Genomic DNA, 17,800 nt, shown 5'->3' with positions numbered 1-17,800 from the left:
TTCCATACAGCACAAAGCTGATAAAACCTGCGAGCTGCTGCCCAAAAAAGCAGACACATCATCTTTTTCAGACCATTTAAGAAACAGCAACATATCCTCCAACGCAAGAAAAAGCTTTATTTGCCAAACCATAAATGCGAACAGTATGCCGGGGAGCTGTGAACAGTGTCTGGTCGGTGTTGTGCCGGCTCCAAAGGTTAATGAGCTGTGTGTTCTGACGGAGGAAAAGGAGACAACGATGCTCTTTACGGTACAGGAGGCGTTGCTCGCCCAAGGGGCCGCCTCAACGACACCGCTCAGATCTCATTATCAGGCTTATTGATTAGTCATGGCCGCCTGCCCCTCCACCCACACATACACAGACCCCAAATGACATTCACAGATAGAGAAGTAGAAATGATTGCACTTCCGCTCGCACACAGAGACACAGCAAAGGGTCCCTTAAATCCTGCAAGGATATGTTTTATTTAACCGAGAACATCAAGAATTTCCTTCTATATAACTTCTTAGCCTGTAGATTTATTTATTTTTTTTGCATTAATAACTTTTGTTAAAAGTAAATAACTTTTGGGCACAAAATTAAAAAAAGATAGGACAGAAACATTTATTCAGCTTCCCCGTCAGTGTCTAATTAGGATGACACATATGGGCTCTCTAGCTCCAATCAAAGGTCCCCACTCCCACACACACATACTCACACATTTCAGCAAACACACCTAGGAAAATGACACACTCCACATTCATAATGTACTGGCTCTCACCCACACAGCCACTCCACAGGGGGACAAACACACGCTTGAACATACACGGACGTTTTACAGCCCCTAATGTGAAGCTGCCATTTTGTTCCAAGAGAAAATTGCTTTAATTAAAATTAGCACAGCGATAATAGGTGAGCTGTTCAAAGGCTTGAACACTGCTCTGTGTCAGCCCACATGTTCCCAGCATCACGGGATGAACCTGTCATGGTCCTGGGTCGTTGACCCAGCGTTTTGTGTTTATTGTGATTACCTTCCTCTATTCTAGTTATTCTGATTTTTGGTATTAGTTCTTGTGCTTAAGTGTTGTATCAGCCCTACCTGTGCCTGTCCTCTGTGCTCTGTTCGGGTCCTTTAGTTTGTGTGGTAAAACAGTCTGTGTGTTTCCTGTTTTACTTTGTAGGTCTGTCTCGTTATGCCCATTAGTTCCAGGTGTGCCCCCTCCTGTGTGTCATTTCCTGATTACCTGATGTGTGTATTTATACTGTGTGTCTGCCTGTGCTCGGCGTCGGCTCGTCTGCGTTTGTCTGCGTTCGTCCGCGTCATCCGCGTCATCCGCGTCTCTCTGCGTCTCTCTGCATTCTCCAGTTCATATGACTCCAGGTTTGCTCTTTAGTTTTCCCAGTTTAGGTTTCTTTAGTCATTTGTCATTCCTCACTGCCTGTTTTGCCACTGCCACCTGTAAATAAACCCTCACTCATATCACCAGTCGGCTGCTTGCATTTTGGGTCCTCATTCATCCTCAACACGACTGCTGCCCCAGCCGTGACAGAACCATGTTTCCGTAACGCGCCCTTCCTGTGTTTTGGTGGCATCTGCACAGAAATCGCTGACATTAATCAGAGGAAATGAATTTTTTTTAAAGTCATTAAACCTCAGCTTTGGTTGGTTTATTCACTCCTTTATAAACTGGCACATTTTCACATTTAGCCCTTTTGTTGATTACATGTTTGCCAAGATGCCAAGAAATAAGCTCTCAGGACCAGAAAAGAAATCCATCTCTAGATGGTAAAGTAACATATGCTGCCTCTTCCACTTCCTCGCCCCAACTTCCCACCTGCCATGACCTGCTCTCCTGTGGACGTGGGCATTGTGCCTGGCATCAGCAGCTCTTGGCAGCAGGTGGCTCCTCCACCTGGAAACCTTAAACTGGAAGAGCAGTGGAAGGATGAGGATCAGACTGGCTTCTTTGGTTAGGATAAGAAACTGAGGATGGATTCATGTGACAGAATGAAATGAAACCATCACGGCTGAATCGTGCTGTTAAAATACTTCAGAAAACAAAAGTGAGGCGTGATTTGTCTTCCTGTGGGAGGAATCCCGGGTCTTTAGTGAACTGCACTGACTGTGCTGTGTGTTCATCCTCCCCGGACGCTCCCGATGTCTTTAAGGTACCAGAAAGAGCCCGAATCACTTTTGTACTGGAGCATGAAATTAAAAAAAAAAAAAAAAAAAAAACCCATATAGGACTCATGTGGCTATAAATTGATTTTTGCATTCGATCTCAGTCAAGTCGTTTAAACAAAGTTTGGCACTTGATAACTTCCATACTCGCTCAGCTGAACTTTGGAGGCGCATTTCTATTGGTCCTTTAGTGGACGCAGCAGAGTGGTTTGTCATTTGACAGGCACACATAAACACCGGCTTATTACTGATATTTATCAGTTTCCATACAAATAATGACCTTCTTACCTGCACACCCCCCTGCATCGGTCTAAGCTGTGTTTGAATGATCAGATCAGGTCTTTGCTCTCATGTTCTCCTTATGACACATTCAAGTGTTTCTTTATGACAAAGTTGTCTCGTGTATGAATCGTCTTTGTATTATTGTGCTGAGACCACATTTGTGATTGGCTGCTCGCCCTGCGGGAGGCCGGAGTGGGTGGGGAGCTTAAAGAGTCGCTGCCTGCTTCCAGTCGTGTCTCGGAGCAAAGCGATTCTCAGCAGCAGAAGAAGGAGGAGGAACAAGCGGAGGTGCAGGAGGAGGAGAGCCGAGCACATCCTAAAGTTTGTAGCTGCAGCTGTCTGGACGCAGCGGACGCACGTACTGCGCACCTGAATCAGGTTGGTGTCGTATGACGGGCAGAAATCTGCGAGCACGCAGCTCAGTAATGACTGCGACTGAAAAACAGCAGGCAGGGAGCAATCATTTAAGTAATCACAGCTTAAATGTTCAGCGCGGACGCCTTCGTAAGAGACTGCCGTGTGTCGTAGTGTCGCTCGAGCCTCCATATTCGCAAGTTCGAAAGTCCGCAGACGATCCGTTTGCCATTTGTGCCAAAACTTTCCAAGTTATCCTCTCGATACAGATGCTCTGTCCTCCTGGAGCTCAGCCCCAGCCTGCCAAAGCACTATTAGCTGATCACAGTGTTTCTGCCAAATAGCAGCAGTAAATGCTCCTGTAGGTTTGGGAATAAATAGGGGTGAAGATCGAGGGGTCGGACGACCCAAACTGAAAACACAGACAGACGCTGCTGCATCGTTTCCCATTATCGTCTGATTGTTTTATCTTTTGGAAATGTTGTAAAAATGTTTATCAAGGCAGCGCAGTTTTTGCAGTTTTAAGAAGGTAACGTTAGATCAGTAACCATGTGACCTGCTTACCTGGATATGCTTGAAAAAAAATCCTATGGCCCAGTGTACCATGAAATTAATCTGACTGTCCTCCTCTTGAAAGACAGAATTCATTCTCTGCTTATAGCCCCGTGCAAGCCACCTTCAGGAACTATGGATTGAATTATCCTGCTGACATGGGCTGTTGTTGTTGTTTCTCTCTGAATGCCCTGCAGGACACCAGGTAGGACAATAAGATGGCACAGGTGCATACGTCCTGCACAAATGGCAGAACTGGAGTCATTTCAATGTTGGTCAGAATAAAAATAGACTTTGGTTTCATGGTGAATTTTATTTGCTCGTATATTTGAAATCCATCCATCTGCACACTGTTTGTGATCGGCTCTGTGCAGTCATCGTGCAGTTTGAGTCACGTGTGGGTTTCGGCCTGTCCTGCACCGTCTCGTTAACTTATCAAAGGATAAATCTGTGTCAGCCATTGGATGCTCCACAGCCTCCTTGGCTTCTTCCATCCATATTGTCTCATGTTACAGTGACAACTGCTGAATAATTTACCGTGCCTTGCTAACTGTAACCAGGAATCCAAGTTTGGGTATCTGATGGTGATTGCTGAGCAGAGAGGTTCGGTGCTTTGGAGACGGGTTGGAGCTTTCAGATTAAAATGTAAGTGATACCCCAAAAAGAGAGCTATTTAATTGTCTTGGCTTAAAATAGAACCAATAAAAAGACTCGCTCCAGTGTCTACACTGTGCTGGCGGCTGCATATCAGTGAGGCAAAGTACAGCTTCATTTGTCTAAAGTACAGACAGACATCCTGCTGTAATGCATAGTTACATATTTCATAAAAACGTTGGTTTGTTTTTGTTTTTCTTAAACACTCCATTGGTATCCCACTGCACTGCACTGCAAGGCACCTTCATGCAAGGCAAACACGACAATCGAGTACCATGAGTTGCTTTCTCCTCCTCTATGTAGACTAAATATGCAGGCAAACTGTACGATTTTTACCTGGAAGAGGTGAGTTTCTACGCAGAGTTCAGTTGGGATGAAGAGGAATTTCCAAAAAAAAGGGACAAATTAATCAGAAATAATGGTCTGTGGCTACTCTCAGCTTACCAGTTCAGATAAAAACAGAGCGTAGTAATGCTGACTGCGACAGTCATCGAGTAATGACATCGAGAGATGGAAAGAAAAGGGAGAACCCAGGTGGGTTTAAGCCCATCTTCCTCGCCTGTCAGGATCTACAGCATGGAGCACGTTAGTGCCACAAAGCTGTCTCACTGTGTCACTGTTATTAGCTTTGATATCATTTACTCTCCGCTGCTCACCAAGGTGGCTCCTTTATTACGTTGTTTAAAATCAGCCGAATAAGGAGACAAAGTCGCTCTCGTGTCTTTGCTGCATCATTTTAATTTCATGCACTCCTGAAACGACTTCTTCGTGTGGCAGATGAGGAACCTGAATCACCTGTATGTTACACTAAGCATGATTCATTTGAACTGTGTGTCATGTAGCACCACAGCACAGCGGGTCATAAACATCCCTTCTGCAAAATCAGCAGGAAGGTAGAAATGACTTGTGTGTCAGTATAGAGATGCAGCAAAGTCACTGTAGGTCTTCAACCTTAACCAGTAAGAGTGACGTGACTGGCTTTGATTCCTCGTTGAAGATCAGCCATCAAATATTCATCAAGCCCATTATCAGCCTTTTGTATCTGACTCTGGGATTTATTTGCTCTGCTTCAGCTCGAAGCACTGACCGTAACTCCCCCGCACGACTCTGTTAACTCCTCTGGAAATACAAGGGGAGACCAGTTCACTTACTGGAGTGACTCTGCCGATGGCTCATGATCCACACTGTGCACATAAGCTGCCATTTCTTCTGCCCCAGGTATTATGGCTTGGGAGGCTTAAGACCCCACACCCCAGCCCACTGTCAGCTCGGTAATCAGCTGGACAGCCTAGCTTCACTTCAGCAGATGTCCGAGGTTTTGCTTTGACTCTTCTTCTGTGCTGAGGACTCCGGCTCGGGGCTTCTTTTGTCTCCGGGGATCAGAGCCGTGTGCAGCACCCTGCTGAGCAAAGTTATTTCAGCTTCACAGTTTGAATCAGCACTTTGCTCACTAGTTAAAACTCCTCTTATTCTTTAAAGGCAGACCAGATTTGCTGAACATTTCACCCTGATATTTTGCTTTCACGGCGTTGGGCGGGGGCCGCTAGGTTTTATTCCCTCGTTGACTGAAAAGTATTGTTTTACGTCCGGACTCTGACATTCAGGGTCGTTTCCTTTTACTGTCTGGGAGAAAGTTTATGCCGTTTTCTTTCTTTATGCTGACTCTCAGCCCTTTTCCACCTTGGATTGGAGCGAGTGTCGTGTGGGCAGGGCATGTAAAATATATGGCCTTCACCCTGGGCCTGGCTGACTGGCTGGCACAGGTTCTGTTCTGTCCCAGTGGGCTTGACAGAATGGCTGTGTGATGGGAGGAAAGTGCTGTCTTCTGGCTTTAAGAGTGCTGACATCTCCATACTGCTCCTCACATGCACTCGCACACCTTCCATCTCATCTGTTTGCTTTCCCTTCTTTCACCTCCTTCAGATTTCTTACCTGCAGATGTATCTGCCCCCCCATGCTCCCTGTTAGCTACACACCTCTGCTCTGTGTGAATGCAGACGTCAATCATAGATATTAGCGCCGCCACCTTTCTGCTTCTCTCTTTCCTCATCATTTGTCTGACACTCCTCACTTCACCACCAGCTCTCTCTCTGTGAGGTCTTTCAAGGTGAGCTGCTGTATGTGCTTCGACTTCTCCTTCATCCTCTTATCCTTTCTCTAAATTAATAAGAAAATGTTTTAAGAAGCCCACTCACAAGCCTTTGTCCACCCACTGCTGATATGCTCAAACTTGTGAACTGGTCTCCTTTCATCCTCATCATTGTGTGAATATTTCATGTCTGTGATTTGTGAATTAAATATAGGATCTAGGCAGATATGATTGGGCTGACATTTATTCACACTGACTGGTGGGACGGATGGGTTAGACCTGATTAGAGCTGCGGTGGTGAACAGGAGAGTCCTGTCAGCACACCTGCATCGGTGAGGTAGCCGTGTTCTCAGGACTCTCTTTGCTTTGAGTCAACCCCCAAGGGTTCCATAAATAGGAAAAAAAGTGACATTTATAGCTTAGAGAGTCATGACTTGGTCAAATAAAATTCACTCTGAGTGTGTGCATTTAATCTTTCTGGGGTTTTTTTAGTAATACTTTTATAGCTGCTAATATTTTCTATGACATTTATTTTACAGTAACCTTATTTAGCAATGGAGGAGGCAATAAAGCAGTGAATACACCATGTAATGCTCTTAATACCCAAACAAAGGTCTTTTATGCTCTGAAATCATGGCCAGATATTTCAAGTCTGTCTGTGTAGCACCTTTTATTAGCACATGAAAACACACCGCGAAGTTGGGAATATATTTTTAAGCTAATAAATCTCATGATCTTCCTATTGTTTTATTCTTTCCCTGTAGGACTGATATTTTACATTTCTCGAGTTTTAATATTTAAATTTAATTAATTACAGTGAAACAGTCCATAAAATACAAGGAGATCTACTTTTCCCCACTAATCTGGAAAGTGCTGTATATATGTCTGGCTGTCATTTCAGAAACTGTAGTTGAAAACAGTGGCATTTACTGAGCGTTCACTTTTAAGGTGTTTTTCCTCATGCATTAAAGGTATTTATACATGCATATATTGTACATAAACCATCTGTACAGTATGTACTGTGTTACAAAGTAACTTATTAGGCCTTGCACGTCCTAGAATTGCCACTTGCAGTTTTCTTTAATATATAGTTAATCCCGTGCGTGCGTGCGTGCATACATACACATATATGTGTGTGTGTGTGTGTGTGTGTGTGTGTGTATGTATATACGTGTGTGTATATATGTATATAAAAAACCCCATTTACAGTCGAGCTCATTAGACTTCAGTCACCTCCCTCACTCACTCTCTGCTGAATCATATCTGTTATTAATCTCTGTCTCTCTTCCACAGCATGTCTTTATCCTGTCTTCCTTCTCTCACCTCAACCGGTCGCAGCAGATGGCCCCGCCCCTCCCTGAGCCTGGTTCTGCCGGAGGTTTCTTCCTGTTAAAAGGGAGTTTTTCCTTCCCACTGTCGCCAAAGTGCTTGCTCATAGGGGGTCATATGATTGTTGGGTTTATTGTAGGGTCTACCTTACAGTATAAAGCGCCTTGAGGCGACTGTTGTTGTGATTTGGTGTTGTGTAAATCAGTCTCGGGTTCCCCCTTCCTCACTTTTCTATGGAGCATGTTTTGTTAAACTTAACTGTTTAAATTGCGTTTTGCCTGATGACAACAGCAGCGGCTCCAGCCCCAACATGTCCCTGAGTAGGATAAGCAGTTAAGACAATGGATGGTTGGATGGATGGATTGTAAGTTAGCAGGAATTGGACCTTTTGAGTGATAAGTGTGTGTGAAGGTGGCTGTAGGCGCTAGCTGCTGCCCACCATCACTTCAGCTAATTCGCGTCATTGAACTTCAGCTCTTAATTGTGTGTTTTGGTGTTTGTCTCTGTTGCAGCATTTATAATTGGATTGTATCACAAATAATACAGCTTCTTGATTGGTTAACGGTAATGACAGCCTGTCCAAGAACTCTGCCGGGTACTAACCTCTTCTATGAGCATGGTCTCCTCTAGCTCCGAAACAACATCACCTAGCATTGACCAAAGTACTAAAATCACTGCTTTAAATCACTTTGGTTTTTTTGGAGTAACACGCAGGTCAGTGTACAGCACACGAGCCTCTCGGGGGGATTTAAGCCTCATCGTGCTCATGCAGAGCAGAAGGCTTGTCTTTAAAAATAAAAAATGAATCAACAGTGATGGAGAATGTTGCATTATTTCACTGTTGATGCAGGGGTGACCTTGAAAAGGCCTAAATATGCTGATAGAGAGAAGAAACTTGGTGCTCATCTGGGCTGTGATAAAATGATAGATTGTAGCTTTGAAGATGGATTTGTTCAGCTGCATTGCTGCTGTTGAGAATCACAGCAGCCCTGTTTTTGCCCCTTTGCTCCCTCGTCTGTGCGCAGCTCCATTTGTCTTTGCCTCTGTTTCTTCATCCCTTGTTTCTCCTGGTTCACTACAGCAAAGGTTTTACGTGAACCACTACCAAGAAAGTTTCCCGTGGAAACGTATCTGGGTGTGTTTATGTGGATTGACAGGTCCCTCAGTATGAAGTGTGTTGCGCTCTGTTATTTGCATCTACCTTTATGTTTTCAAAGGTCAGCAGTCTTGAGTGCACTGCTGTCTCATTTGCATGTACACTCAGTAAAAGAACAGGATGCTCTCTCGCTGGCTCTCTCTCACATTGTCCTCACACACACATACACACCTTCTCGTACACGTCCAAGTGTGTCCACAGAGCCGAATGAATGGCTGCGTCGGAACAGCGGAATATTTAATTGGCCGACTTTATCACCATTACTGTAGCCACTGACTGTCTGCCAGCCCAATTATGACAGGGGCTATCTGCTGGCCAAGAGTAAAAAGTGCGATGGCTGCACAGGCGCTCTGTGCTGTCTCAGTTCAAATGCTAAAAATACCTGTTAGACAGTCGTGTGCGGGTCATTAAATGTTAGTATGCTTGCACATGTACAAGAGACCAGAGCCGCTGTGAACTCCAGGTTCAAGCCAGACGCGTCCAAGTTAGTTAAGGTGGATTTTTTTTTTTGAAGTCCGTTTGTTGTTGTACACAATGCAAGGTGACCTGGTCCCTGTCGTCCTCATTAGCCAATTGTCAACTCCCTTAGGCGACCAATGAAGCGAGACAGTCACACACATATAAAAATCCCCCAAACCAATCTCTCATCAGTGCTACCAAAGTGCTTCCACAGGGGCCCCCAGCTCTTTGAATATGTGTGTGCAGTTTATGGGCAGATATGTTTTCTGATGCCCTGGAAACAGCATTACTCCTACACTGATGGAGTGGGGATGCCTACCTGAGCTGGTGGATCTCACGCAGCTCCCCTTTGCCTTTTCTTCAGGTCCACTTTATCTTCATAAGTAGCAAATTGGAAAGGGTTAATTCAATTCCCAGCAGGCTGTGGCTGGGAACATTTACCATCTCTCTCACTTTTGCTCCCTCTTGCTCTTTCCTCCCTTTCTCTTTGTTTCTAAAGTCTAATTACTTTTAGAGAGTGGCTTTACTCGGGCTATAAATAATGACAAATCAAGGCTGTCTCTGCACTGAACCTTTAGAGGCTTGCACGGCTGGCTATCGGTGTACATGAAGCGATAGGACGGTTGTGGTCTGCGCAACTCGTGTTGGCTGAAAAGACGATGCTCGGTTTGGGTGTGAAATTTGCATGAGAGTGGGTATCGTGGGTGGAGAGCGGAGGCCAAACGATGATGGAGACCACAGGGCAAAGAAAATATCGTCATTTCTAATTCATTTTTACAGAAAGGCTCAACAGGTTTCCCCTTGCTGTCCAAAGACAGACAAAAATATGATCAGTATATGAAAAGTTATGATGAATTCTTACGTGATACTAAACATGAACTTGGGTTCAACATTCAGCTGCTTCGCCACCTTTTATAAAAATGTAAGAAACTATTTTTGTCTTTGTTTAGTATTTAGATGAATAATCTACAGTAACTGCTTTTATCTTCACCATCGCCACATTATACAGAGAGAGAGTGCTGATGATGTGGTGGCTGGAGACACTAACGCAGACCCCCATTGGTGTGGTCACCTAATACTCCAAGTTTTATACAAGTCATAGTTTTGCTGTAAATATTTCCCCCTAGCGTCCCTCTCTGTCTGTCTGTGTCCTCATCCTACGCATGCTGTGTATGTCTGAGTGGTGCTAAAGAGAATAAGAGTCTGCCCACTGTTGCAGTGTCTGTTTTTGCTGGTGCACTCTTTGTGTGTCCGTGTGAGAGAGGTGTGCGTTTAAAGGCTTTTCGACGAAGACTGAAGAGTGTCCGTTTCATTCCTCTTCATCTCAGGGGTCTCGTCACTGCCCGGAGGAAGTGTCCTGGAGGAGAGATGGAGTGGGCGAGAGCTAATGCGAGACGAGGCTGATGGACGTGTGTGTGTGTGTGTGTGTGTGTGTGTGTGTGTGTGTGTGTGTGTGTGTGTGATGGAGGGTGAGACTTAACGAGGAGGAAAATAAGCTGAGCAATCTCTGTCTGTCCTCCCTCTACCTCCCAATGACTTATTCTCACACACACACACACACACACACACACACACACACACACACACACACACACACACACACACACACACACACACACACACACACACAGCCTCACTGACTCTGTGAAACCTTATATACAATATGTGGCCAAAAAAATCGACTTTTCTGTATCCTGTATGTTTTACACTCACGGCTATTCAGAGTCCAGCTCATTGCTTGAATAAATCAATATACCGTAGGAGCAGTCGGATACCTGCTGTCTGATATGATACATTTCACTATTTCAAATACAATAAATTCTTTTTCTGTCTCCTCTTATAGTTCATATGCTCTCTCTTACGGTCTATTCATCATCACCTGACGAGTTACTGAGAGATGTTGGACAAAAGCTGCCACCAAATAATTACAGAGTGATTAGAATCAGATGAAGAGGTTACATGCATACACGTTGTAGGTTTAAAGTAAGAGTTTACATGCCTTTGATAAATAGACTTTATTAATCTTTCACTGGGGAAATTCAAGAATTACAGCAGCACAAGGCTGAGGAAGAAAAAGTCCATTAGAAATTTATTAGAAACCAATAAAAATTGCAAAAAAATAAAGACAGGGTACAACAAAAAATGCTAAAATTGTTGAAAAGTGCAAAAATGAATCAAATACAAAGGTAACTTGTACTATATACACGCAGTACAATATGCACGGAAATATTTTTGTACCTAAACTGCAGTAGGAATGATACACGTGTGTATTTGTGGTTGTATGTTGGACTTTTTCCAGGCCTCCTGTTGTTGCTGCAGTTTAATATGAAGGCAGGAGTCCAGCTGCTGTGACATCTTCACTTTGGTATTAAGCTTTTAGCTTTGGATGAGAGCCTGGAATGCTAAGCTATCAGCTAACGTTAGCATGCTTGGATAGCTACAGCGCTGGTACCTGCTGATCTGTGCTAACAGTGCTGCAGTTTAACACTGAGCACAGACCAGACTGTTAGTGCAGTTTGCCATACAGGAAGCCAAACTGTCAGATTATTGTATAGAAAACTACTCAGAGGCAGCAGTGAGTTATGCCCCTGTACAGTTATTATTACAGGAAACGTAAGCTTAGAGGACACTAAACATATTTGACCTCATCAGAACATGTTGGTCATGTTAGCTGGTTAAAGTCTGTCGGGGTTGACTTGCTTTCAGAGTCTCAAGCGGCCATTAGTGGAACTGCAGCAGTTTTGTGTTTGCCTACATTCTTTAGTCACTGACGTTATTCACACTGATGTTTGTCTGCTATTTATTTACTTGTTACATTCACCTTGAATCTCACCTGTTTCTACTAAAGCTACAATAATATGCTTTACCAAGACTTCGTACCAAAAACGTGTTATTTATGTCATTAACAGGTCATGTTATTATATCTATGATGAAAATCAGTCTCTACTAACAGCTGTCTAGTTATTTAAGAACAATAAATTACACTCAAAAACATGTTCAAGCCCAAAATGTTGACTTTAAGAAACTTGTACTGAAAAACATTTCTATTGTAAACAAAGTAAAATGGAATTGTATCCAATAAAATGTACTTGATGTAAGCTGAATGTATCAAGCATGTTTACCTTAAAGATTAATTATTTGACTCAATCAACCTTTGATTTTATATATTTCAGTAACATTTTGCTCAGAATGATTGCTTCATGTTTATGAGGGCAAATAATCATTTTTTTGAGTGTATTCCAGCTGGTCGTGATGGTCGAAGGTCATCATGCTGCTGGAAATTCTCTGCTGCTGCGTGTTTGATATATAAATGCTGTATGTTATAAATACATTATAGAACTACAGCCCCACTGCACCCCGATATCACAAGCTTTGAAATGAGTCTTTTCAGTTTAGACAGCAGTCTGTGCAACAGCCCCACGGTTGTTGCTCTGAGAGGTCAAGTTTTGTTATGAATATCGAAACACGTTGATTCTGTGAACGTAGCTTTTCTCCTACGAAACACTGAAGACGTCCAGATGAACAGAATCGATGTTTGGGGATTTCCTTGCCTGGATGATCGAGCCTGCATCAGGATTATAAACCAGTTCCAACGTTTGCAAAACTGTAACAACAATTTCAAAGCTTCTGCGTTTCAGATGTGTGACGCCGTCCGTTCACATCGTCATCGTCTTTGAAATTGGTTTCAAGGTTTTCGGGCCTATTTCAGGACTTTTGCTGATCACATCACTCAAAGGCCAAAAATCTGGAGCTACCAGCTCGTGCGCAGCAGGTCTATGTTGTACACGCACAGACGTGCACGTTCAATCACAGCGTGAGCGCCTCCCGAGTGTGTCATCCTGCTGCCGGTCTGGGGCAGCAGGCACCCTGGAGACACCGGCTGATGAAGCAGCAGATAGCAAACCTTTGAACTGAACCCGACACGCAGAGAGTGTGCCGGACGGCAAAGGCATTCTGCCATGGTCACGCAGAGGAGAGTCAGTCCAGTCTGTGCCAGCAAACCTCTCCTCTGTACTGCTGCCTGTTCGCCACAGGAACTCCTGCTCTGTTCATCCATCTTTCTCTCCTGCTACACTCCTGTTTGACTCCCTGTACAGAGTCGCTCGCTTGTTTTTCTTCTTATTTAACGCAGCATTAATGCTCTGTGCAGGGCTGCTGCGAATCATTAATAAATGCACAATTCTTAATCCCTGCACTAATTTCCCCTTAAATGACACTTTCAATTTTCCTTCTTTTTCACCCATCTCTCCCTCTCACTGCTCTTTCTTATACCCACATGCGACCCCTCCTCTCTTGGTATCATGTTTATTTAAGCGAATAGCGCAGCCACCACCCATCAGACAGGTGAGCAGGTAAAAATGCTTTTGTATCATCTTTCCTCAATGATTTGAAACCTGGTCGGCCGCAGGAGATTTTAGATTATTAATGAGGCTCCTCAGCACATTGTCTTTCCTTCAATCATGTGAGCGAGTGAATGTAAGTCCTGGTGTAACAGTGCACCGACAAATATGGGCGAGGCAGCGTGGTATCGGTGTTTATAATCGTGCATTCATTACTGCTAATGTGGCTGTAATGGCAGCATAATCGGAGTCCTAATTGAGAGTCATTATAGGGATGCTGGTGCTGTGTTCTCCTCACAGATGGTTTATATCACTGTCACTGCTGCTTATTAAGCACGAGGTTGTAATAATCACATTGTGGGGAAAATGACTTCATCTTCTTGTTATGCTTCACATTAAAAACGGTGCATCCTATTGGAACGATGGTGCAAATTTGAATTTGAATGTCATGATTTTAGGCATACTAGGGACAAGGGGCAATTTTCTAACCAGCTGGCTTTCTTTGGCGTTTCTTTCAGGTGTGGGAGTGGTTGCTCATCCGGACAATCTCACGACACTTGGTCCGCTTCGTGTCGGCCGAGGAGTGGAACGATCCCATAAAAAGATTCTGCCAATCTGCATCTGAATGAAGACACTCTTCATTTGTGACCGACAGCCTAACGCATCAGATAAACATTTTCTACCTCTCGCTGCTTCTCTGCTTGTCAAGAAGGGCGTTTTTCGCCGGAAAGGACTGGCTTCAGCGTTTGACAGCTCTGACCCACTTATCACGCTCCAGCCGGTCGAAGGGAAAACTTAGCATTTAGCAGACAGCGTCAGGAAAGGTTATGCATTGTTTTATATTCAGGGCCACTGAGCAGCTGACCTCCCAATCTGATTAGCTCCATACAAACAGCCACACATGTGCCCACACAGACGCGCACACACCGGGCTGCCGGCCTCTGCAGGTGCTTTAAATAGTGCGCCGCTCGTGTCTGCGTTTCACTTTAGTGTCACAACACAAAGACACGCGCTGAAACAGCTGAACCCAGCTTGGTGTTAGAAGTCCATCTGCGCGCTATTAACTCCCTCAGAGCACGCTGACCTTGACCGCCATCAGTGACGTTTGCGTTAGCGGGAGGCGGTGTCACGTCCTGTCTGCTCTGTGAGACAGAGTGAGAATGAGAGCTGGTGTGGCTCCGATAAATACACTAAAAGCATGACCGCCGGAGGGCAGGCGCTGAAATAGGAAAGCGGCTGAGCGTCATTAGACTTTTTAGGCAAATGTGTTACACAAAAAATAGTCCTTGTTAATTGAAAAGTGTGTGTGTGTGTTTGACACACTGTCAGAACACATGAGAGTCAAAGCTGTCTGGGTCATGTCACTCTGACTGGCCTACATTTGATCCAATAAAGTGGCGACCATGGGAATGCGCTCGTCGTAGACACTCGCGCTCTGCGGTCCTCTCGCTCGGTAACTATTCTTAAAAATAAACAGGGTCTGCAATATAAAAACTTTCAACATTTCCTAAATGAACGCCTTCCCTTCCTTCTCCGCACCTCCACCCAACACACCAACCATCCAGTCAGTGTGTAAGCCCTGTCTTCGGGCCCCGTGGAGGATGAACGATGTGCCCACACTTGACTACGAGTTGCTGCTGTCCCCAGCCAGCTCCTCCCTCACCGGCAATCATGGCGGCGGCAGCAGCAGCCCACCTCTGGCCTTGGTCGGGGTGGACACGGAGCAGCGCACCGCTTTAGCCTTTGTAGGCCTCCTCATGCTCTTCTTGGTCTTCCTGCTGGTCAGATGCTTCAGGATCCTTCTGGACCCCTACAGCCGCATGCCTGCATCATCCTGGACTGACCACAAGGAGGGGCTGGAGAGGGGTCAGTTTGATTATGCACTGGTGTAGGGGGCGCAGGGGAGCGTGTCATTGCACACAGAGACTGTTTTAAAGCACGGACTGGTTTAGAGGGACAACATTGTGACTGCACTGCTTAAGAAGGACGTCAACTATTGCAGGAAGTTTATACTGTGTCACTGTCATCGTGTACTGGTGTAAATACGCGGCTGCAGGACCATAGGTAACCATAACGACTGTGGTTCGACACGAGGCTCGCCCTGCAAGCCAAGCGCTCGACGCACAGCTGCCTTAACCAGACCTACTGTAACCGTGGAAACATGCTACCCAGGCCACAGCATCACTTTAGGGCTAGCTTAATAGGATTTGGGAAATATTCACTCACAACTAACCTCAAAGCTAGATTTTTTTTTTTTTAAACCCACTCCACGTGCGTAAACACAGCCAGAGCTTAGCTGAAGGAGTTTACATTTAAGCAGATGCCCCTTTAATGAACCGAAGCCCGTCACGAAGCGTCTGACCTTTGAGCACAAACACTCACCTTTATCGTGCTTATTCTGAGTCCTTACACCGAACAGTTCCAGATGCTTTTAAGGCCCAAGCAGGTCGTTTGTGGCGCTATAAAAATCTTGTCTGTGTATGTTTTGTGTGTTTCTGTGTCTGTAACTGAGAAGCCATACTGAAACTATATAATCCCGTATTACTGCGAGTAGAGTTTCTGTTAGCCGGTCGTGTCCTTTGCTGTAGTCAGCCTGCTGAGCGTGTTGATGAGGCAAACGGCAACCTTTAGGCGAAACAAAGCTTTATTTTTCTATTCTCGACTCAGGTTTTGGAGTCTCCTTTTTGCTATCCTTTTCTCTCTTCCTCTTACTGTGTCAACCTTTAGACTCTAGATTTTTGAGCTAGTCCTGCAGCCCAGTCTTAGGAGGCAAAGGAAAACACTTTGCTTTTTTGAGTTTTGTAATTCAATATTTTTCTGACTATATGCTTTGTTTTTGATACGCTGGAGTGAAACAGTGAAAAACAATATGATTTTCTTCTTCGATTACTCTTATATAACTTCCACTGATGCTGGACTGTGTGTGTAGTCCATGTTGTTCATGTTTGAAATGAAATAAAAGGACTGCTAGTTAAAGTCTCCTGGTGTCACCTTTGCTAGTGTGGGCATTTACACAGAATCTGCTCCTTTAAATCTTCTGTTTACGAGGAGCAGCCAATCAGAGGAAAGCTGGCTTAAAGGAAAGGAGGCCTTAAAAGGAGAGGAGATAAGCAGCTGTTTCATGCACCGAGGCCCACTGGACCTTTTAAAAAATGTATTATTCTGAAGTGTAGATAATAAATATAGTGTCTTCTTCTTGCCCCAGCTAATGATCTCTGCATGTTCTTACTACATCATGACCCTCTTCTGTGGCCTTCCTCTTTTCCTCCACATGCAGTGTCCTTTGTCCAGTATTTGCACTGTCCCTCCTCTGGACACGTCCGAACCCTCTCAGCCTCTCTAACCTTGTCTCCAAACCCCACACACTCATCTCCACCCGGTCCACCCTGCCTTCACCTCTCTCGTGCAGTGTCAGATAGCTGACCTCCAGGTATTTGAACTCCTCCTGCTTCCACCTTGTTACACGCATGCATTCGGCTTTCATTCCTCTTCTCCCCAGAGCATACCCCCACCTCTCACTACAGATCAGTCCACGGACACTCCTGCCTGACTTCATCTGTCAGCCTGTCCGTCGCCATCATAAACACGACGGGGGTCGGAGCAGATCACTGATGTTAGCTCACCCACCCAGTGGCGTGTCTAGAAAATTTTTGTTGGGGGGGGCCAGGTAGGGGCACAGATTTGGAGAAGGGTGGCAGATGTAATTGGCAGATAATGTTAAAAAAAATTCTACCAACAGTTAACCATCATTCAATAACCCTGTAAACCTAATAACTGAATTTGCTTTTGACTCTTATTAGAATGAGGTTTTAACCACTACGGTGCAAAGTTTTTAGATACTGTGTTGATGAAGTACAAGAGATACAATCAGTGCTTTGTCAGTGTTTGCTCAGCATTCAAGGACAGCAATATTTGCATAGTATTTTTACTGACATATAGTGCACATATGTTTTGGGCACAAACATTTTTGAATATTAAAATACAAACATTTTTAACATACAATTGGCAAATTAGCCAATGCAAAACTTTATCTTCTTTTTTTAATAGGAAGATAATCTTCTCACAAACTGGTGTTTGATTTTGAAACAGGGAAAAAGTGGGGAAACAAATGAAAAGACTAACATTTGAATGAAACCTGAAAGCAAGTAAATACTTTCTATGCTGCCTTATGGTAAACTTTGGTAATATTGATGTATAAAGAACAACACTGGCTGATGATGAAATACAGTCAGCTGGTATGGTGACACTGCCAGTATTAACCTGCAGGGCTGGACTGGGACAAAAAATTGGGCATTTTGACCAGAGACCGGCCCACCAGGTATTAAAGCCATAAAGCCTTTGAATGAAAACAAATGCTGTTGTGACAGTGATGTACACGGTCTTGTTGGTATGTGTATGATTTCTATCGATTTTACATCAGATA

At 44.4% G+C, this 17,800-nt stretch overlaps 1 protein-coding gene and 1 long non-coding RNA gene across 2 annotated transcripts; one reads left to right on the top strand and one right to left on the bottom strand.

Annotated features, from left to right (window-relative positions):
* Window positions 1-826: 826 nt before the first annotated feature.
* Window positions 827-2,528, bottom strand: LOC112843848 (uncharacterized). Its single transcript, XR_003216376.1, has 3 exons — window positions 2,451-2,528; window positions 1,534-1,907; window positions 827-960 (listed from the first exon to the last, which is right to left on the bottom strand). It is a non-coding gene; the product is annotated as an uncharacterized LOC112843848 (long non-coding RNA).
* A 140-nt stretch (window positions 2,529-2,668) lies between these two features.
* On the top strand, window positions 2,669-16,353 carry ctxn1 (cortexin 1). The gene is made up of 2 exons (XM_013267828.3): window positions 2,669-2,822; window positions 13,896-16,353. The coding sequence occupies exon 2, from the start codon at window positions 14,889-14,891 to the stop codon at window positions 15,267-15,269; it is 381 nt and encodes a 126-aa protein (XP_013123282.1). The 5' UTR covers window positions 2,669-2,822; window positions 13,896-14,888; the 3' UTR covers window positions 15,270-16,353.
* The last annotated feature ends 1,447 nt before the right edge of the window (window positions 16,354-17,800 follow it).

This window comes from Oreochromis niloticus, linkage group LG23, assembly GCF_001858045.2.
Source record: "Oreochromis niloticus isolate F11D_XX linkage group LG23, O_niloticus_UMD_NMBU, whole genome shotgun sequence".
Lineage (NCBI taxonomy): Eukaryota > Metazoa > Chordata > Actinopteri > Cichliformes > Cichlidae > Oreochromis > Oreochromis niloticus.
Note: the sequence above shows the minus strand (reverse complement) of the source record. Positions and strands in the feature narration are given on the sequence as shown.

Excerpts from the sequence above, each read along its gene's own strand:
- ctxn1 (XM_013267828.3), top strand. The coding sequence starts at position 14,889 with ATGAACGCCTTCCCTTCCTTCTCCGCACCTCCACCCAACACACCAACC.